Source organism: Phycodurus eques, chromosome 11 (genome assembly GCF_024500275.1).
Source record: "Phycodurus eques isolate BA_2022a chromosome 11, UOR_Pequ_1.1, whole genome shotgun sequence".
Classification (NCBI taxonomy): Eukaryota; Metazoa; Chordata; class Actinopteri; order Syngnathiformes; family Syngnathidae; genus Phycodurus; species Phycodurus eques.
In genome coordinates, this window is record NC_084535.1 from 14,048,630 (window position 1) to 14,072,027 (window position 23,398).

The following is a 23,398-nucleotide window of genomic DNA, read 5'->3' on the forward strand; positions in this document are numbered from 1 at the left end:
CTGTGCACGTGTGTGTGTGTGTGTGTGTGTGTGTGTGTGTGTGTGCGTGTGTGTGTGAGTGAATGAATGAATGAATGAAATACTGGGCCGCGAAAATCGAAGCACAATATGTGTTTACTGTACTTACTGTACATAGATATTTTGGTATTCTTTCATTTTATTATTTTAATGTGCTACTAGTGTCCACTTTGCTGCTGAATAGCCTGTACTTTCCAATTGCTGGACAAATAAAGAGATTTTCTATCCTATAATAGTAGAAAAGTAAATTGCCAAAAGCTCAATAGACATCCATCCATCCATTTATTGAGCCGCTTCTCCTCACTAGGGTCGCGGGCGTGCTGGAGCCTATCCCAGCTGTCATCGGGCAGGAGGCGGGGTACACCCTGAACTGGTTACCAGCCAATCGCAGTCAATAGACAAATAAATAAATGAAAAGAGTAAACTAACATTACAGGAATCTAATTATCCTCCCCAAAAAAACTTATTTCAAATCAGTATTAGTGTAACTTCTGACAATTAATGTATATTTCGCTATACTATCATTTTGCTTTTCTAAATACAGTATTTGTCGGCTTTGCTTCGCCCCAGTCGTCTGATTTGAAAGGATTATTCCATTGTCAGTTTATATTTTATTTTCCCCCCCGCTTATCCAGACTTAATATTTGTAGAGGACAAACCAGTAATACATTTTTAAAAAATGTTTAAACGCCACAAAAAGTGTTGTATTCCAGTTGAAGTAATGACGGCCAACGTGTGAGCAGCGGGACAAGAGGAACGAAAAAACGAGTGCTCATAAATCATGACGGGGCGGGGCGTAAATAGCCACACTTCCTGGTTTAGGCAATACGCCACCAGTTCCCCGCGTTCGTAGAGCACCCAACCCTGTTTGGCGGGATTTAACCGGGAAGAAGCACTCCCATTATTTCGGTAAATACATTTACTACATTTATATAGTCTTATGGCAGCGGTGTCATTGGTATTCTGCTCAACGTCATTTAGTGAGTCGACCTATCGTTAGTTTGCTTGTTTATACTCGTTTGTTGTTCCAACAATGTTCGTGCTCCTCATGTTGTATTTGGAACAAAATCAACAATGAATACGTTTTATATGGCACATCTTTAGGCATGTTAACCTAAACTAGGTCTGCCCTGAGTTATGAAATTAACACAAGTATAAACTCGCTGCCAGCTGTCTTTACAACTAGTGCAACAGTCATTGTAACATTGTGTAGGTTCGTAAATAATGTAACCGAAAATCATGTTTTAAAAGCATCCCTCAGTCAGTAGGATTTAATGCAATTTTACTCCACTGCAACCTCAGTATTAAACAGTGTTAAATACATGTTTGGAAGCTCTTGTATCTGATCACATCAAATCGTGCAGGTGTCTAGTACTGTACTTACTTGTTTTTGTTATGGACAGTCAGTGTATATGGATATCATCATAATAGTAGTTCTTGAAATAAAAATTTTTGTTAAAGTGGGTCATCCTCCAAAAAAAATAGCAACAGTATGAATTTTTGCAGTAAACAATTTTGGGGATAATACTTATGATATGGGCTGTTCTCCAGTTGTACATCTAACATGGACCCAACCTGACTCTCTTGTAGACATCATGGAGTTTCCCAGCAGAAGAAGGAAGTTTGCTACCAGTCCTCAGAAGCAGCTCTATGGACTTCCTCTACAGTTCTATGGACAACCGCCACTCGAGAACATCTCTCTCACAGAATTTGAAACATTTGCTGTGGAGAGACTGAAACGTAAGCACATGCCGAAAGACATTTAAATGTGCAAATTGCTTTTCAACTGTCATCAAATCACAATGTCCTTATGTGTCTCCCATCATTTGTCCCTGCAGTGTTGAAGACTGTTGAGAATTTGGGTGTGAGCTACGTGAAACTGTCTGAGCAGTACATCAAGAAGTTGGATTTTGAGTTCAGGAACTTGAATTTTCCTTACAGAGTAGAGGCTGTGAGTTGTACTTTTGACAGTTGTGTTAATAGCATGTTTAAATCCAGATGGACACCAAAAATCAAAACAGTTTTGAGCCAATAAGAGTAATGTTTTTCTACAGGATGACAGAAAAACTCAGAGCGGGCCAAGTGAATACGAGAAACGAAGAAAGGACCACATATCCCACTTCATTTTGAGACTCGCCTATTGCCAGACGTAAGTGATGTTTGCAAGTGTGTAGAGAGTCCCAATTAAACAGGAACCAAAAATTATTTTCATGCGGGATCTTTACAGGGAGGATCTCAGAAGATGGTTCATACAACAGGAAGTGGATCTATTGCGCTACCGATTCAATGACCTGCATCCGAAACTGAAGCTGGAATTTCTACACAAAAATAATCTAAAATATGATGCGGTATGATTTATTATTATAGATACCACTTAACGCATTGTATATTTATTGTTTGTACTACACGTCATGTTGCTTTTTATGGTTGCTCATAAATACACTTACCAATACACTAGTTAACTTTTACTGTAAGGAGAGTTGAGGTTGAATTTGAAGATATATTTTTGATACAGGCACCAGTGAGTGGTTAGTATGTCTGCCTCACAGTTCTGAGGTTTGGTGATTCAATTTCAGCTCTGAGACAAATGGTGGATTGCATTCAATGTAAATATACTACAGTGAAATTAGAATTTCTCTTGAGGGCCAATAATTTTAAAAATAAAAATAACAACGGCAGCAGCTAATCAAATAGAACTGAGCTTCTAGACGTTATCACTAGATGGTGCTGACACCCACAAAGTGATTTTCAAGGCTTTGATGCATTTCTTTCTTTCTCCATCCATCCATTGTCTGAACCGCTTACCCTCACTAAGGTCGTGGGTGTGCTGGCGCCTATCGCAGCTGACTTCGAGCAGGGAGGTGGGGTACACCTTGAACTGAACATCTGTAAAGTAAAAAACAAAAATCACAAATAGAGTTGTCAGAACCTTGAGCCTATTCCAACTGACTTTGGGCGAAGAGGTGAGGTACACCCTGGACTGATTGCCAGCCAATTGCAGGGCACATATAGACAAACAGCCATTCACACTCACATTCACACCTATGGATAATTTGGAGTCTTTAATGAACTTAACATGCATGTTTTTGGAATGTGGGAGGAAGCTGGAGTACCCGCAGAAAACGGTGCAGGGAGAACATACAAATACCACACAGGAAGGCTGGAGCCTAGATTCGAACCTCAGAACTGTGAGGTATGAACCAAATGCCCATCTGAATTTCATATTTTAGGAAAAGAAAGAAACGTATATTAAAAAATGTGTGAGATAAAGTATAGCTTAATTACTTCCACCCCTTTTCCATGAGAGAATAATTCCTGCTGATTCCAATGTTTCTAATAAGTGAAAAGTACTTGAAATGTATTAAAAGAAATATACTTAAATTATCTCTATAAAAAATACTGTATGTAAAATCTACATCGTTAAATCAAAAGTATAACAAACACTCTATGTACAACAATCAGAATCATCTTTATTTGCCATTTATGTCCAAAATACATAGAAGGAATTTGTCTCCGGTAATTGGAGCCGCTCTAGTACGACAACAGACAGTCAATTGACAGAGAACACTTTTGAGACATAAAGACACTGAGAAAAACAGTCACTGAGCATTAAAGGATTGCTAGTTATCTGGTAATGCCGGTACATTTTATGTTTTTTTTAAACCCTGAACTGGTCGCCACTGATATATTGTACATTAAAGTTATCACCATCTACATCACTAAATTTATTTCAGATTCCTATCGAGGAGAAGCGAGCTCTGCAAGATAAACTTGTCAACTCCAGCTACGGGGTTAGTGGAATCACTGTGGAGGATCAAGAGTTCTACAAAGTGAGTTCCTCGACTCGCACTCACTCTGCTTTTTTGTTGGTGTAGCACTTCTGACAATAGAGCATAAAATATTTTCCGAATTTTTTATAACTTGTCGAACCTTTGATGCTACTGTAGGGCAGTAAACTAGCCTTAGGTCTTCATTTTGTTCAGCTTTCTTAACTTCTGCTAGAATTTGTCCAAGGCAGTGCATTATACTGAAATGAACAAGGAACCAGTCATCTACTATGTAAAGAAATTGACATAAATAAATATTTAGAATTTATTTTCACGAAATGATTAGTTATTGTCTGCAAATGTGTATTTTAAGCCTTAGCTATTTTTTTTTTTTTAGGTATTAAAGGTTACCTGACTCAGTAAATTCTTGGATACAAATAAAATTTTAAGCTGTGAATGCTACAAAGGGATTAATGTTTTGACACATGCGTGCAAATATTGAGATAAATGGTGTGTTATCCTTTAAAAAGTATTAACATATTAAAACACAGTTGCTCTGTTTACTGTTGTCGAGGTTCCTTTCCAACATGCTCTGGATCTGGTACGAACAAGGAAAGTCTACCTCAAAGCGGGCTACGTGTACGTTCCTCACCAGGACATCGTCACAATTGTGCTCAATGATTTTCGCACAAGGTTGTCTAAAGCTCTTGCGGTAAGTGTCTTCAGCTCTGCTACATTTGGGAAAGGCATTTGCTTTGAGGTTCTGTAACTGTCTAGGACAGTGAGCCAAAATCCAGTTTCTTGCATAAAAATTTTCCACTGATGGGGTAAAGGTGCAGGGGTGCCAAGAACAAAAAGCATTTGTTTGTCAGTTCAGAGCATGTAATTTGAAATAATAACAAATTTACAATTATTGTACAGTATCATACCAACTCACCATAATGCAGAATCGGTGGGAGCACTTGGTTTGTTTCCCTGCAACTAGAAATAATCAAAATACCGGTATATTGTTTGACTCTAATTTGAAGGTGTTTTTTGACCAGATTTTCTATAGGCGATATCACACACAAAAAAATAAATTTCTCCGGAAATCATCCAATTTTCCAGAGTGTTGAAGAGGTCGTTTGAAGCAGCCCAAGCATTTTGACAGACTCAGATTTTTGGGAAATCTTGTCACGTTGCTCCTTTCAGGGATTTTGTGGCGATATGTGGATATTCTGCTTTGACATTAATCCAGAGTGTTAAGAGGTTTGAAGTTGTCTCAAACATGGAGGGCACCACCGGTTTCAAATTTTTTTTCCCAGAGGTGGATATTCCGCGATAGTTTCAGCAAAGCTCATGAAGCAGGTCAGCGCTAGGCTGTGGGGGTATGCCCGCTATGAGTGGGCCTACGATTGCATGAGAAATGAATAACACCTTGTCAGTCACACCTATCTCTGGTAAGTAATTTTTCTCTGATACAGTGGTTTCTTGGAAATCAAATTAGAGGCACAAAATGCGACCAAACGGGAATATTTTTTTCACAGATCTTTTTACCCATGTACTACTGACAGGTCATACTGACAGTTTTGACAAATATGACAAAAAGTGATATATTTATTTATTTTTCCAATTTCTTCAAGCAATTGTTCCTCTTCAAGTATTGCTCTGGTTTATTCACCTAGCTTGTTCACAAATGGGTTACAGATCAATTTCATTCCCATCCTGGGGTCTTTTGTGATTGGGAAGTAATGCTGAAACTCTTTTGAAAACTGTGACAGGTGGTCATGCACCATCTGGGAGAATGAAGGTCCGACTTCAGTCCCTTCCATAATCCCTGCTCTTGTGTAAAACGTCAAAAATCCCAGTGTTCACTCTGCATCTCCATAATTCCAGTGTGTATTAGAAAGCATAAATCTTGTATGACAACTTGGGGGTGGGGGCAATGTCACACAGGTAAGCAAATTTCAAGATCCCATCTGTGTTGCTGAAAAACTCTGCCAATGGCCATTTTTCTAGAAGAAATCTCTGCAGGGACTTTAGTAATTCAAAATCTCTAGCCCAGCCATTTACCTCTAGAAAGCCATCTAACTCTCTCGGTACAAGAGAAGGCATCTTATGTTCAGCATTCATCTCTTAAGAGCTGCTCAGAAAGATGTGAATTAAGGGCATGTGCTTGGTGACAGTTTTCGGCTCTACAGCATTTCCCTCGGGGATGACACAGCATATAGATTCACTTTCAAAGCGACCTCCTTGATCCATGTTGTCAGACCCAAAAGCCGTCCAGTCATTCGTCTTTGTCTTCTTAATATGTAATCGTTCAAGGTCTTAAATAGTTCGGCAGCAGTGTTTATGGTTGGCAAAAAGAGTACACACAACTAATCCTCATGCACATCCTCTTAACACAAAAATGAGTAATATAGCGTTCTTTTCAAGATCAGTAGCTTCATCTACCTGGATTGTGTCGCGTGGGGAAGCATTTCTCATCTCTAATATCTGCGTCCTCTGCTTTTTCATCAATTATTCTTATGGTGCTACCCAAAAGAGGGATATTTGCTACCTTTTGTACTGCAGTCTCTCCAAAAAGTTCCCCGCAAATGTCCTTGGGAGCAGGCTGAATCAATTCTGCCCTGATATTAAGGAAGGCTTCTTTCTTAAGGAGGAAGGATTTTCTATTCAAGTTTTGTCTCAATCTGCCGAAACAGTTTTTAGGTCACTGCAAACTGCATAGCTGGTGTGGAGCTTGTGTGTCACCTGTTGGAATGAACCCGTAATTTACGGAGGCATCCTGGTACTTTTCTTTTACATACATTTTTTCCCTCCCCTTAGCAGTCTGTGACCCTTATGCAGCCCCATTGTTTGCTCATTTCTTCCCAAAACAGCTCTCTAGTGAATTATTTTTTATTTGTTTTCCATTTTTCTTTGTATTAGCTCTTGTGACCAATGATGTGTGAAATAGTACGCTGAAGTCAAGAGCAGTTATGAGGCAAGGGAGGAAACAATTGTTTTTCCAAAGTAAAATCTCTGCATGACTAATGGTAAAAATAGCTTTTATTTTAAACCACAATTTTTTTTGCACGGGTTGGGGACCCCTGCTCTAGAATGCGGCTGGGAAACTTTTAAAAATTGTTTTTATTTATTTAATCAATCAATCAATCAGGGTCCAAGTCGGTTTTTATTAAATGGAGACAGGACAGGTGACAAAATTGATTTTATGAATCAGTGGTGCATGCTTACAGTACATAGGCTAATGTTAAAATACATAACTTATAATTATATCAAACCTGTCACAGCTGTTATCACAGCGTTACTTTGCATTATTTTCTCTTGTTGTCTGCCTGCATGTGGCTACAGTACTCCTACTGACTAGTCAGTGTTTACAACAGCTCTGCTTGTATGTGTTATACTGCAGCTCTGCTTGTTTGCATCAGTGCCAAGTGTTGAAGAAACACAGGATTCAAGTGAGGGAAACACGTGTGCACATATGACACAAGATGTCTGCAGGGTAGATGGGCATAGCAAGGCTTTATCAACCCCCCACACATGTATGCAATGTGCTTGGGTGCGGAAGGTTAAATGTTTCCATGCACTGCATTGAACGCCCTCAGGCTCATGTAACATCATGGAATATGATGTTTGGTGGGAAGCTGGAGGCATTTTCTGTAATACAATGTGTGTATGTGACGAGACAACTAAGGTCCACTTGTGTAGAGATAAGAGTTTGGAACGGGTGCAAACATAAGCAACACTGCTTTATTGTTATGAATAGACATACGGGGGCCTAGGCTGGGGTGTAGTTGTTCTGCTAGAAAGACCTTATTACCGGCACTTATATCAAGGTTTATTTTCACCTTAAGCCTCTGTGACATGTTGGTTTACAGAAAAAATACATTCCCTTTGTATTATGGTATACCCCATGAGTCGTTAATTATAATTTACATTCATTTGTCTCCTTGACCGTAAAAAATAGTGCGACGTTACCACTGTCAAGGAGGTCAGTTTTCATCTTATGGTTTGTCTGTTAACAGAATTCCACAAATACTCCTCAATTGATATCCACAATGATTTAAGGAAGGGTGAGCTATGGAAAAAGAACTCAGTGGAATTTTCCACTTTTTACATTGAGAATTCTTGTTCACATTTCCTCCATTTCACAGGGAATAACACACTATTCCCTGTAAAGAAGGAAAAAAAACGTACAAATTTGACATTACATGGTAGTGTAATGTGTAATCCCATCCAAATTTAAACGATTAAAAAATTGCCAAATACATAAAATAATACATAATAAAATATACATAAATAATAAGGCTATACATAAAATAAGGCTTCAAAATTGTGAAAAATCAAGCCATTGTTTCAGCTCTCAACTTTAGTATGCCTACACATTCCCGCGTTTGAGCAATCAGAGCCAGAATCATCCTCATTCCTCCCAGTCTGCAGCAGAATGGTCAGTTTTTCCTCTCATTTTTGAGTTCGACAATATGTAGTAGTCTCTCATAACCTAACATTGGCCCCCTAGAGGTGGGCTATCAATAAACATAGCAAACATATTTTTTTTTCAATTCGTTACATGGGTTCTTATATAGTGGGGCATGGGGGACTCATGCCAGTCGCCCAAGTGTCACTGGGCAGCCGTTTTAGCCACGCCCCCAAAAAAATCAGGAACACGGAAACAGTAAAAAAAATAAATTAAAAAAACTGTTTAAGGCTATAGCTCCACAATTCAGTACTAGGGTACAAAGTTCTGTCTTTTGACATGTTTTCAGCAATTATCTACAAACATTTATCATGTATTTAGAAATTATGAATAATTAAGAATTAACTTTACATCGTTGTTCATTTCTTTACAAATTTCTCACACAAGCCAGAGATTGGTGTGTAGATGATGGAAATTAGATTTAGCATTAACCTACAATACGAAGTGTACCTTTTTAAGTAGTAGTTACAGGGTACTGTATCTGTTATTACTGACTCGGGGATCTCGTTTGATGTGCGTCCCGCATCCGAGATGCACAAAAATGAGCATGGGTGCAAAAATGCATGGTGAATCTGCATCCACAGACTCACAGCATTGTTTTTTGCTGAGGTGCTTCAGCAACTCATTATCTACTAAAAGTATTAATCTTGTCTTGGTGGTTACCAATCAGAGGCATAGGAGGGCTATTATTATTATTAGTAGTAGTATTATTCTATGAATACAATAGAGATGGTACTTTTTTCTGGACTTGATAAATTTTGATTGTTGTGATAACACCCGTCGCACCGCTCACGATGCAGCGAGCCACTGGCGTAACGACTTTGGCTCTGTAATTGCACACACTTGGGACACTTTAGGGGAAAGTTAACTATTTATTTATTTCGCTAGCCTGTGAGCTAAACAGCTAGCAACCTAAGGAACTAAGCAGCTCGCTCGATCATGGCGACATACAGAGGTCAATAACTGGCGGACCGTTGTCCGCGTCCGGACCCAGAAGCAGTCCCATACGTAGCCACACCATTGCCAAAAAAGAGAGGTTATGATTCAAGACATACGGGGCGCCGCAATAGATTACAGGCTCTATGATAGTGTTGAACCGTACCGACCAATCACATGTGAGTTCAGCCACCCCCTGCAGCCAATCAAATCTGCATCTGAGGCCGTAATCACTGATTGCGCGCAGCCCAGATAGAGATGAGGAGAAACGTAGCTGGAGAGAGAGAGAGAGAGAGTCTTAGCGATGAAGTTGAGTTAAAGAAAAGGAATTAAACATTTGGAACAAACAGCGCTTACAATCAGTCAGTGTCATTTTTGTTTAAAGTTCTCAGTGGGAAGTTCTCACTGGGAGCACTTATTCAAAGTGTATATACGTAAAATGCCTTTAAGAAATAAAACATACAGGTTTTGAACAAATATAAACTTTAAAACGGTTCAGTTGTTAAGATTTGTTAAATTAAAATATGTAAAATTGTTTGAGACTTCACTGTTGTGTGTGTCAAGATGCCAAACAGAAAAGGGGAAACTCAAACTTGATTTTTCTTAAGTCAACCACTTTATTTGAACACGTATAACTTTCTCTTTTTATTTGCTTGCTCTTATTGTGAAATGCAGCCCTACTTTTATTTAGTAAATGAGAGAACATTACACAGTTGATTACCAGGGCAGAATTTGGAAGATGTTGTTATTTATGCTCCAATATCATTACATCAGTGAGATTAACAAAAAACAACGATTCGACCGTTTATCATGACATTTTTTTATATAATATATCGTTGTGGCAGGCCTAAACACATTATATTGAGAGAGAGCAAGAGCAATGGATAGCAAAAAATATTGTACAAACAGTATGAAGGAGTAACAAATGTAACAAAAGTCTGCAATATAGTGGCACCGCAAAGCAAGAACCGTGACGTGGCGGGGGATTACTGTATCTGTATCCCATTATGATTAATTGCAGGGACTCATTGTTCCAGGGCTGCGACTCATTGTTTCCATGACTTGTGCATCCCGAGACTCACATAGTCTTGAGTGTAAAATGATCTATGCTGACTATGGTACAGTTAAGTATAATGATAATTTAATACCATTGGTGGTTGTTTTCATACTGGCACCATTGGTAAGACAGCAAAGATTTATATGACTGGACTGAGACAAGGATGAGGTGTGGTGTTTCATTTTTGCTTCCTCTAACATTTCGAGACAGTGTCATGGTGATGTTTTTTGCTGCTTAACATAATCCCACATTTTTGACTAGTCTTCATCTGAAGGTATTAGCTGAGTACGAATATTTCTTTTCAGAAACTTATAATATCTTATCATGAATCACATCGTCCTGCAGCTGCTGTAGGAATCCATACTATATCTTCTACAATTTATATAAAAATGAAAATCCTGGATCCTCCATGATCTGGACCAGCTCCAAAAAGTAATACTTATCATCATGTGCCTCCTGTCCAAGGAGTTGAATGAAAATCAACTTTGATCATCATTCATGCTTTAATCTCTTCTCATAACCTCATCATATCAGTCATTGCTCGTTTTTTATCACCCTTGTACTCAAACACACAATGATCCTTTTGAACATAAATAAGACAGATCAGCCATTCTTATTGGGTAATTTTGGTAGTTCTCTTCTTTATTTAGAAATATAGATGTAAAGTATATGACAACCCGTTTTTGTCTTCACTGACGAGATTATGAGGTCATCTTGTTCGTAAGTGAGTACTCCACAAGGGTGGTTCAACAATGTAACAAGTCCTAAAACTGAAACAAACTGAATTGGCAGCACAGGTTTTAAGCACAAAGCATCAAAAAGCTCCATGAGAAAATGAAGGCTGTGAGAGAAGTGTTGAATGGGGAATTAAACCGGGTTTGTCACCAGTGAATGCTAAACATTACGGGGTGCATTGAGTCACTGTTATTTGTGAAACTGGGCCACATAGCTCTGTCAAGGGACTGGCCGCTGTCTTCTTCAAATTGGAAAAGCAAATGAGAAACCAGTGTAACTGCACAGTTAAGTGTAATGGCTCATGTCCTCCACTGTGGACACAGGGTGGCTGTTTCGATGTACAGTACCTCTCATTAAAACATGATTCTCCCTTGGTCACATCTTCATAATTGTGCTACAGTATATGAAGCGTTAGGTGGCTGTGTAAGATGCCTACGGTGCCGTGCTGCACTGTAGCTGATTCGAAGACACATTCATTAAATTGTAACTGTGTTTACATGGAGAACAATCCATAAACCGAAGGGTGTTTTTAAGCAGGGGGGTTAGGATGCCAATTAATTACAACACCAGCACAGTGAAATCCAGAGTGTGCTGGCCATTTTGTCAAACTGCTGGATGTGCATTTTGTTGAGTCATATTTTGTGCAGCAAGTCACTTCCCGTCACCCCCACCACAACCCCCCTCCCCTGAAAAACCCAGCCAAACTACAAATCCATGTCCTTGTGTTCTAATAATTTCCTTTCACTGTACTTAATCTTTACTCTCGTCTCATCCTTCAACCCACCCACGATGCCAATCTCTCCCGCAGCTGACGGCGCGTTCGCTACCGGCAGTGCAGTCTGATGAACGGCTCCAGCCGCTCCTTAACCACCTCAGGTAAGTGACGGGATTCATAATTTTTAGCTGGCCAGTTTCTCCCGAGAGGACCTGCTGCGGAATGGATTTTTAGCACCAAGGGGCATTTGTGGCCCTGCAGCTCCATATGTTTTACACGCATGCGGGCAGAGAGCCCTGTTAACTAATGATAAACACAGCATAAGTTCCATAAATCACCCAGTATAAACACAGTATGATGTGTCACTTTATTTTCAAAAAGCAGTTATGTAATCTTTGAGTCCTCCCTTGGCGTTGATTAAATCCATTAAAAAGCAATCTAATTGTTCATTTAATCATCGCTTCGTCTTAGCTTACTAAACTCTGAAACGTTTGTCTTTACATACTGATAAAAAAACACCCACTAGAAAGGCAAACACCATCACAAAATCAATACCCAAGTAAGCAGCTCAGAACATGGCGAGGGTGTCATCTTTGCGATAAAGGGAAACACATTAATAGGGTGGAGGAAGTCATGTCAGCTCATTGTCGTGATAAGAATTAGTGGGCAGCTCGTTGCGATTAGTAGGGAGCCCCCTAATCTGCGGTGGCAGTCCACAATGTAATGAAAAGCACCGCGATTCGAGAGTGCCAAAATCTACTGATATTGATTTAGTGCCTTTCGAGTTAGTCCTTTTTAAGGTTTCCAGCGAGCTTAATATGGTAACTCATGCAGTACACAGCACATTGACCTTACTACTACTTCTCAAGACCACTTTATAAAGGATGCAATTTGCATTAGTCTGTGTGCAGAATCATGTCCTTTGCACTTGTGTAAATCAGTAAAACAATTCCAATTGTCCTTGAAAGCTCTTTTATGCAAAGGCTTTGAACAGTTAGTTGATGTTTTTTTCCCTGTGCATATTTTTACATAAACTGCTCTTTATTTCAGCCTTCAGTGCATTCAAAAATGTGTTTTCCTTTATTAGCCATTCCTATTTGGGACAGGACTACAGCATCCAGAAGAATGTTGGTAAAATCTCCTTGGAACAAATTGATTCAGTAAGTCGTTTGGAATCTGAATTTGCTTGTCTTTTCTAAATTATGCTAGTGTGTGCTTTAAGCGTTTTTTATTGTCCACCTCCAGCTGTCAGGCAAATCCTTCCCTCTGTGCATGAGGCAGCTCCATCAGTCCTTAAGAGAGAATCACCATCTCCGCCATGGGGGCCGCATGCAGTACGGCCTCTTTCTCAAGGGCATCGGTCTCTCTCTGGAGCAGGCGCTGCAGTTCTGGAGGTCGGAATTCATCAGAGGCAAAGTGGACGCGGACAAGGTTAATGCTTTGTTATATTTTCTTTTTTGGGGGGGGGGGGGTTACTCTCCCCAATCAAAGTCTGTCACTTGTCACGGATGAGGCATCATGATTTTGATACCTGCGATGAAATGTCCTTCCTGGATATTCCAAAAAGTTACTGTTCAGTCGTCATTTGTTTTTGACTCCCTAGCATGGTCCAGAGGTTGGCGTTAGATATGATTAAAGGAAGTGTGTTCTTCCACAATTCTTCTTCCAAAATCTTTATTCCTATGAGAAATTTGAGAAAACAACTCTTGTAACGATAGTGAAATGCAAAAGCCAAGTGTCACAAAGGCACTGTAGTGTTGTTGAGAAAACCAAGCACATTAAAATGTAAATGCAGCCATGTGAAAGGCAGTGTATCATCTGAAAATAGCGCATTATGATGGTTATGGGGATGCAGTGTTACTGACACTTTTAGCTTTGCTTAATTTCACTACTGCAGCCTATTTGGACAACAAGCTAGACGAGCATGTATTTTATGTTCCAAATAATTCTAGGTCTGCTGCCCATCGTTATCTCAATATTAAGATATGCAGTTTGTTACTGTTTTCCATCAAACTTCATTGGCTTTGCTTTAACTTCTGGCAATGTCTTTGCTGGTTAACAAATGCTCTTTTATCGCTATTGTTTCTATTTACCTCAGTGGCTTAAAGTAAATTAATGATACTTCACAACAAAAGAGCCATGAGCAAAAAAAAAAAAAAAAAGTCCTTTAAACAAGATGCAGTGTATTCTGGCTAAGTCAGGGGTGGTCAAACTAAGGCCCGCGGGCCACATCCGGCCCATTGATCATTTCAATCCGGCCTGCCAAAGATTGATACAGAATCGCGAAAATCATATCAAAATCATGACTGCATTCATTTGACCTTGTGCAGTAATGCCGAGTGGTTTCATCAGGTTGTGCAGTAATGCCGAGTGGTTTCATCAGGTTGTGCTGTAATGCCGAGTGGTTCCACCAGGTTGTGCTGTAATGCCCAGTGGTTCCACCAGGCAGCGCAGTAGGTACAGTGATAGATTGACTTGACTTGGGGTGTTCTGTTTTTACTCTGCTACTGCTCTGAACCCTTCTTCAACCATGAGGTGGCCAAAGAACATAAGTTGACAGGGAGTGCTGAGTGTTTAATGTAGAATGGACTACTAAATACTTTTTCACTGAAGTCCGGTCAAAATGCTGTATGTCTAATTTGTAAAGAAACCATTGCGGTTTTAGAAGAATATAACATCAGCAATTATGCTAACAGCCAATCAACACAGGAACTGATTGCTATGGCTCAGCGGTTAAAATCAAGCTTGCAGGCTCAGCAAAACACTTTTCTCTGACAGACTGCCATCCAAGAGTAAGTTACACAAGACCCTGAAACAGCGCCACAGAAGCTGCAGATGGAACTGATTGATCTACAATGTGATACTGTCTAAAAAGAGAAGTTCAACTCTCCAGCGAGATGTGTTTTATCCTTCATTAGGCACAGACAAATTTCCAAAAATCCAGAAGATGGCACAGGGGATGATGGTGGTGTTTGACTATACATATGTGTGTGGAGAGACTTTTAGTATGATGAACACCAACAAAACATCCTACAGATCCCAGCTGAGTGATGAACACCTCAGATGTGTTCAAAGAATTGCCACAACAAAACTAACACCAGACTTTGATGTACTGCCAAAAAAAGGTGATCCACAAAACAACACTTCCAATTAAAAGTAAATCTAATTATTAACACCACAATGCCTTTTATTTTTTATATGTAAGCATCTGGTCCTGGCATGGCCCGCCTGTCAAATTTTAAAAGTAAATGTGGCCCCTGAGCCAAAAACTTTGCCCACCCCTGGTCTAGGCTGTGATGCATGAAAATATAGCTCGTTCTTCATTCATATTGTAAAAAATGGGGTCTGCTCCTAGAATGTTATTTGCAGTCTGCACCTTTATTGGAGTCTAATGTAATACCTTTTGGGAGAACAAATCCCGATGTGGTTCCATAACTCATCTGTCACTGAGAATCCACATCAAGGGATGTCAATAGTGGATTCATGCCACTGTGTCCTGCTGTCTTTTGTTCCAAAAACACACCAGCAGAATAATTAACAACTTGCTCATCAGTTTTCTTCTGCCGTCCCTCGTGCCTTCCACCATCTGGTCGTGTGACTCCTTGAGTGCACCACATTTATAGTCGTCATCACTCAATGTTGAATTCCCAGAGCTCTTTTTCCCCCACAAGACAGCGCTGACCCACTCTGCCTGCTCATGCTGTATATGTTGTGTCAGAGGTTGGTCTTTGTGGTGGGCTGCACAAGGGCCACCTCATTAGTATGCGACAGGCACATCTGAGGCAGTGGGAGCCAACGATGCCGTGAGGGAGGGCCGGAGGGAGAGGCGATGGAATACCAGGAAAAAATTGATGAAATCCGTACCCGCTGTGCATTGTCTCATTTGACAATTTGATTGCAGGATGTCTGTTTGCCGTGTGTGTGTGTAGCAACACATCTGGAACCTTGTGCTGTTTGCACCTCTGGTAAAGACTGCTGTACGTTTTATATCTGTTAATATAATTGACTTAATTGATTTACACAACTGACATCAAAATAAATTTTACAGGCAGCATTTCCTCCAGGGTCTCTTTCCAACAACACTTGTAAATATGCATAACACACTCCTATCACTGCTCCCTCATCCTCCCGAGTAATAATAATTTCAGGCCTATTCCCCTTAAAAAGAAATATGTGTTTGGAGCGAGCCTTTGGATTTACCCAACAGAAAATAGTGTCCGGTTGGAACTCAAAATGCTCCTTTGTAGCAGACAAAGTCTGTTAGTTCCAGATTTGGCCGTTGTTTTTTACTGGTGCAATCACCAGACAGCAACTGGTACCCGTATTTGTGGATTGTGCCACTGTTGTCACAGATATAAAGAATAGATCTGGCTAACCAACGCACTTACGTGGCGGCCCATCAAAGGCAAAACATGGACATTAGTTTAGTGTCGCTGTAGGCACGCAGCACAAAAGGGGTGTGTCGTATCTATAGGCTGTTGTTGTTTTTAAATTTTTTTGTCAAGCACTTCTCTATGGCATGTTACTGAGGTGGGAAAAGGAAGCACACTCTGTAACCTCGCAGCTCATGAAAGCAAACCCGACTCACTACAGTGACAACTTTCTTCCACCAGCGGGCAATTATAACCCCTCTTAAGCACCAGTGATCACGGAACTTTCATGGCAGTATTATCTGGTTAGCAACTATTCTATAATCTGATTCTGATTAGACCATCACAGCAATGTTTAAAGGTAAGTTTAGGTCAACTTAAAAACTTTTCAAACATTTCCATGCTTTCCCCCCCCCCAATAATTTTTTACCGTACTGGGTGGTCTTTGGCCATGAAAAAATGAGCTTCAGAGGAGGACAAACTGCTACAGACGACCCCTCCCCCTACTGTATTAGTCCGTTAAATCGAGGTTCCACTGTATTTCTATGATTTAAAAAAAACTAAATAGTAGTGCAGGGTTAAAAGTACAAAATGGTAATAGTTACTGGGTTGTGAGTTAGTAAGAGTAAATGGGTTGTTGAGATTGCAGTAATAAACAATACGTGATTGATTAATTGATTTAAGAGGTGTGTCGCAGTACTTTTATCCATATTTACTGCTTGAAACGTTGGGCTTTTACATTTTTAGAGGCTTCAATTTGAGTCTTAATTTTAACCTAAAAGTAGGCATTGATTTAATGTCGTAAATGTTGATTAATATTTCTGTTTACCCTCTATAGTTGGTTGGTATTTGAATAAAACAAATCATGGATGACATGCCTTTTCTTATGAAACAAGAATTACATATTGGGCCTGGAGTAAAACGTTTTGTTATTTTTAAGTATTTCTTCACAAGATATAGTATGATGCAAATTTCAGCTACTGAGTCAGTCGCCTGCCCCCTGTGGTTGGGAATTCAACTTCTAGCTTGTACATCTCCAACTTGTTAGCATTATATTACTCTCATACCTTGTTTCTGAGTGTGGAAATGCCTGTGGTGTCGATTATAAATGGGAGTATTTTAATGAAATTACATCCAAGACAGATTGGACCTCGAGGGAGATCAGTCACTATGGACTGTGCCTAAGAAGCCATGCCAAGTGTACTGTACACACACACAATTGCACATAATCCCTTTGAATGTGTCCTATTTTTCTCTCAGGCGCCGCAGGTTTTTGTGAATGTGTCCTCACGCGGGGGGATGAGCAAGCGCTCATGAGCCTAAGATGTGTGAAGGCTAAGGCTCTGCTCTTTAAATACGGCTTTTATACTCGTGTTTTTATTTCCTCCTGCCTCTTAGATGTTCTTAAGGCCGCCAGTTTGGAGGTCAACTATATTAGGGTACATCCAGGATTTTCTAGAACAGTGGTTCTCTAACATTTTACACAAAGTACCACCTCCAAAAATATTTAGCTCTCCAAGTACCACCATAATGGCCAACATTAAAATACAGTTTTAAAAAGCTGAGGTTTTTGTCCTGAAAAGCACATTTTCTGTACTTAAGTTGAATACAACGGAACTGTACTTAAAAAACTGTACTATACTTGAAGTAAAAAAAAATGTACTGTGTAGGAAATGTGGAAAAAACAAAAATCCAAAACTCAACTGGATTAAAAATTAATTGTTGCATAATTACAAGCTTCATTCTAATATGTTTGATTCGATTTCTTATATTTTAATTGAGTAATTCTTTCGCGGACCACGAGAATGAGCCCACGTATAACTTGTGGTACTCGTACCACACTTTGACAATCACTGATCTAGAACACAGTTGGAGAGTGGCAGTAAGCAGGCCCAAAAAATGGCATGTAAATTTGACACACCACAGAGAAGAGTAATGTAAACAAGCCTACCAAATTTGAATGAATTAAAAAAAAAAAAAAAAAAAAAAGTATATAAAACCAGGTTTCAAAACTTTAATAATAAGGGCCACCTCTAAGCTCTCAGACGCTGTGAGCGTGTCGAATGGATGTGCCAAAAGGAATCAAACAGACTGAGGGGGTGATGGCTTATATGATGTCAAATCACATTAGGAGGCTCACCTTCAAAATTGAATTGTTATTGTGGACTATAATCGTAAAAATGAGCACACAAGTCAACTTACCCTCGTTGCTGGTGACATTGTCACAGCCGAGCACGGCTTCTGACGACAGCGGGACGGTAAGAGGAAGCCCAGGCAGTTAAACAGTCGGCACTGCCCCATTCACTAGGATCAAGTTACCCACGAAGCCATGTTGCGTCTGGTGAAAGTTTACAAAATGACAAGTCGCAGCAGTAATTGCACTAATCGCAAACTCTAGATGCATTGGGTTATGGTCGATCGATTCTGTGAAGTTGCACAGAACTGTATCCTGAAAAAAGAATCAAAGAAAAAGAATCAAAGTGTGGGTCACTTAAAATGACTTGGCGGGGAAGGCAAATTTCACACAGTTGCTTTTATTTTTGTCTAGTTTTAGGATTTTTCCTGGGAAAAAGTTACTAACTCCGTGCTTTTAGGGCGCTATGTCCTAATGATTCCGCCCAATACTCATGAAACACACTTAAGTGGGAGCAGCGTGTCAGTGTTTGTCTTAATAAAGGAGGAGGGAGGCCTCAACGCCAGAGATTACCTTATGAATCCTGGAAGGCTTTCAATAATTAATAAGAGATTTATTGTACTTGTAGACGACTTGATGTATTTTAAATTGCCATGCGAGATTGTTACATTAGAAAGTTCAAGGGTTTTATTGCAGCATGAATGTGTTATTGTGTGTGCAAAGATAGGGGCATGCTGGGTGTTTTATGGTTTGAGTTTTAGAGGCAGCCTTAGTTCACTTTTAATGTTTGTACACTGCCACAGCCTGTTGATCCACTGTGGTGCCTGTGAGTGCTTGCCTCCGCCCCCCGCTCACACTACCCTCCTTTCGCTCTCCCTTTCTTAGTTTGACAAAGCGTACGCTTACAGCATCCGCCACATGTTTGGCAAAGAAGGCAAGAGGACGGACTACACCCCTTACAGCTGCATGAAAGTGATTATGTCAAACCCGCCCAGCCAAGGCGACCATCATGGTGAGTTGACTGCTGTTAGATGAAAAGGGGAAGATCCACTTAAGCAGGGTACACATATGTGCGTTTTTGAAATCGTAACCAATTGAGAGACCCCACACATGATGACGATAAATTGACCACCTGTGTCTACTGCTCTTACACTGGGTGGTGTACTTGAGATGACTAACACAGCACAGCAAGTGTCTGTAATAGTACCAAGGCTGACTGTCATAGTACATCCAGAATGCTGGAAAATACAAATAAGAAAGAGTAGTACTAGAAGAAGCTAGTAACTTCATTTTGGATGCAAACCCTTCTTGTCATTTTTAACACACCCCACACTCAGGATAATCTTTCAGATATCTGAGAATAAGCCCTTAGCTGCCATTGATCGCAAGGGAGGGCAAATTCTCAGATTTGTCCTAATTGTACACGTGTACCCCGTTTCAGTGGATATTACATTCAGTTTCAGGAATTAGGCACACTAAATGGACAAAAGACAATTTGGACACACCTTAATCTATGAATGACCTAGGCCGATTAGTCATATGAGCTCAATCTCTTCAGCCCCTTTTCATGCACAGGGTAGTTACTCGCCGCTTTACGGTGGTACTCTTATTCTCTTGCCATTGTGAAAATCAGGTACTATGAGGTACCTTTTGTAGTAGCTGGTTAGTTGGATTTCCTGTACTGCTGCTAGTAGCACATACCTGAGGATAGATGACCACAAAAAGCGGCGCAAGCTTTTTTTTTTTTTTTTTTTTTTTTTTTTTTTTTTTCTCCATTGTCACTTCCTGTCGATGTCAGGTGTCCCAATACTTTTGTCCAGATAGGGCAGGTGCTTTGGAAGCACTACATATTCATTATTTTTTATTTGTCCACATCTTTATTGATGTTCTTGGAAGAGCTTGTTTTTATTTTGTATTTGTAGGGTGTCCGTTTCGTCACAGTGACCCGGATCTGCTGAAACAGAAGCTACAGTTCTACAAGGTGTCCCCCAGTGGGGTCAGTCAGGTGGGTCCTCTGCCCAACATTGTCACTCCTGAGCCACCATCATAATGAGTATGATGCAATCCGTCCTTCCTATAGTGTTTAATGTTCCATTCAGCAAAAACAGAAATTGCTGTCAAAGTTAATTTGATGAAAGTCCAACTTGGGAACTTTTTCCTTTTAACTTTCCCTGCAGATATTGGACCTGGTGAAGGGGATGCACTACCAGCTGGCCTGCCAGAAGTACTTTGAGCTGACTCACAATGTAAGCAGACTTTTTCTTAAAATGAAGGTAACCATGGACACAGGAGGGGAGAGGCTTGACCTTTGACGTCAAATCTCGCTCATTGCCAACTACATTTCAGTGTTGTGTTGCTGAATTTACTCATGTTGTATCTGTGTTGATGCCAGAGTCACTGTTGCTCCATATTAAGATATATATAAGATTACTAAAAAAAATATGAGAAAGGGTCTCTCAGTATATTGTGCAGTTCGACACTACAGGAAATTACAACCATAACCAGAGGCGGCACTCTCTATAACAGCGTTTCCCCTTTATTGAGCCAAGGCACCCATTTTAAATTTGAAAAATCTCACAGCACACCTCTAAACAAAAATGTCACAAAGTAATATTTACTCTCAAATTGACTTACCTGGTGTGAAATCTGGGCCTGTTTAATTGAACACAAAGCTGATTACTCGCAGGAAGCCATTACCAAATCTGTTGCATGAATGTCAACAGGTAGATACACAGGCTTATAGTACCTTCTGCCATCGAATGGAAGCACATTTAATTGTGACTGGTTAGCACATCTGCCTCACAGTTCTGAGGGGTTCAAATCCTGGCCCCGCCTGTGTGGAGTTCGCATGTTCTCCCCATGCCTGCGTGGGTTTTCTCTGGGTACCCCGCCTCTTGCCCAGAGTCAACTGGGATAGGCTCCAGCATGGCCGCGACCCTAGTGAGGATAAGCAGTACGGAAGATGAATGAATGTATATATGTAAATGCTCACTGTTCTCTATTTTACTTATCATGTCAGTGTAGAGCTGGCGGGGACTTTGTTGTGTTTTCCAACATTTATTGAGCCAGGGCAAATAATTTACAAAATCTCACGGCACAACACCAAACAAAAATTGGACTAAAAGTATACAGTATATACTATTGTACAGCATTTTGTATGAATGGCAACAGGTGGCTAGCAGGTTAAATGTACCTTCTGCCATTTAGTGGAAGATCATTTGATTGTTCTGCCTGTCACTATATGTCGCTCGAATAGATCGATGAACAAATATACATTGGTGTAAATGACACTGGGAAATTAACGCGGCATGACTGATCTCTCACAACAGCCTGAGTAACTTATTGTGCCAAAAAGGTTATATATTAGGACTGTAAACACACAGAGTTGTCTCACTAGTTCATTTCTTGCAAGAAACGAGTGATTGTACAGAGCAAATTGCTAAAGAATCCAGTATACAAGGTCTTCTGACTAACGCATCAGTTGCTGTCCTGCTTATACGAAAGATTGAGCCACCTCGTGATAAAAAACCTCTAGAATTTTGGAACGAGGTGTTAAAACTATATCCTTGGATATGAGGCATATGCTGCTTCACCATCTACAAATTTTAGACAGTGTCTTGTGGACTTTCAAACCACAATGGAATTATTTAAAAAAAAAAAAAAACGCATTCTGCCAGGGTATGTAAACCTATGAGTACAACTATACGTATTATGCAGTCATACGTACCCCCGTCAAATTGGAATGAAAAGGCAACAGAGGTGGCGGTGGCATATTGGAATGGAAGTGTATATTTCTCAACCTCTAGGTGGCGGGTGGTATATACATTTTTACGTGAAAGTTATTTCCATTTTAGCCTATACCTATGTATAATGCGCACTATTGACTTTTGATAATTTTTTGGGGGAATAATGTGCATTATACACGACAAATTACGGTATGTGTATTTAATTGGGTGATTCTTTCGCATACCAATAGTGGTACTCGTACGACACTTTGAGAACCAACCATCCATTGTAGTTGCTTGTCTGGGGAAATTTCCACTAAAACTTTTTTTATTTTATTTTCCAGCCAATGACATCAAAAGCATGCTTTTTTTCTGCCAGGTGGAGGACGCCAATTTCTCCCTCAATCACCCCAACCAGTACTTTGTGGAGAGCCAGAAGATTTTGGGGGGAGGCAAAGATGTCAAGCGCGAGATGATGGACACCCCGCAGAGGTCACAGGTCAAGTCTGCATTTAAAAACTCTTCTGGAGCTCGAGAGAAGGTGGTGGCGAACCCTAACCCATCGCAGGATTTGGCCAAGATGACGGAAGATCTAGACTGATACTTTCAAGACGCCTGAGTTCTTTTCCCATATTTAGTAAATTAATGTTCTCAATATAAAGCTGAGGGTTTTTAAAAATCGTGCATTGAGATGCCCTGGACAGGAAAGGACATTCACCTTCACTCTCGACCAAAAGTCACATTGCCTTCTTCATTAAACATCTTTTCAATATGTTGACACACTTGATCCAAGTTGACTTGATGGTTGCTTTGGCCTGAGTTCCGGTTCTGGTGGTGCTAAGTAAAACATTTTCCAGCTGCCTCAGTAACAATAGCATTGTATTTGCTGGAAACAGTGTAGATGAATGGTGGCAGCTGGTTGGACAGAAATAAACAATTCTCCCAAGTTGTATTTTACTGCCTGGCCCAGGATTATTGCTTCACAGTGCACAATATATGCCTAGCATACATGGTATGCTCGCAAACGTTTTACCCTTTACCCCCTCCTAATAAGATGTGAAAAATGGTGAATGTTTTAAACTCAGAACCTTTTGTCCTGCTTCCGTATTTGGCAATGCAGCCTTATCTCGCTTTTTCAGAAAGTGCAGTTTTGTTCTTATTGGCACTTTCTTTTCAAGATTAATAATGTGAGATCCAATTAGAGGCTCAGATGAGTCAGCCCTTAATTACACCAATACGAATATGCTCCCCCAAAGGAGAAGTGGCACATTGAATGGTAAAGTGAAACCTGTAGTTAAAAGATTTGACTAATTTAATAACTTCTGGTTGTGGAAAATTCTAAATTGTGTTGTTGGCTTTGTACCACGACATTTTTTCGGACCAGTGATTTTAGAGCATGCTACGACATGGTGACATAAATCAATAATCAGGAACCCACCATACGAAAAAATACCTTTTTTTTTTTTTTTTAAATTGTATTTT

At 40.0% G+C, this 23,398-nt stretch overlaps 1 protein-coding gene across 1 annotated transcript; it reads left to right on the forward strand.

The window, feature by feature from the left end:
* The first annotated feature begins 844 nt into the window (after positions 1-844).
* On the forward strand, positions 845-22,868 carry prim2 (DNA primase subunit 2). Its single transcript, XM_061689999.1, has 14 exons — positions 845-927; positions 1,609-1,758; positions 1,857-1,969; positions 2,073-2,167; positions 2,246-2,366; positions 3,753-3,848; positions 4,360-4,497; positions 11,781-11,848; positions 12,775-12,847; positions 12,933-13,118; positions 19,077-19,203; positions 20,114-20,196; positions 20,369-20,437; positions 22,296-22,868. The coding sequence occupies exons 2-14, from the start codon at positions 1,614-1,616 to the stop codon at positions 22,515-22,517; spliced, it is 1,536 nt and encodes a 511-aa protein (XP_061545983.1). The 5' UTR covers positions 845-927; positions 1,609-1,613; the 3' UTR covers positions 22,518-22,868.
* Positions 22,869-23,398: the final 530 nt, after the last annotated feature.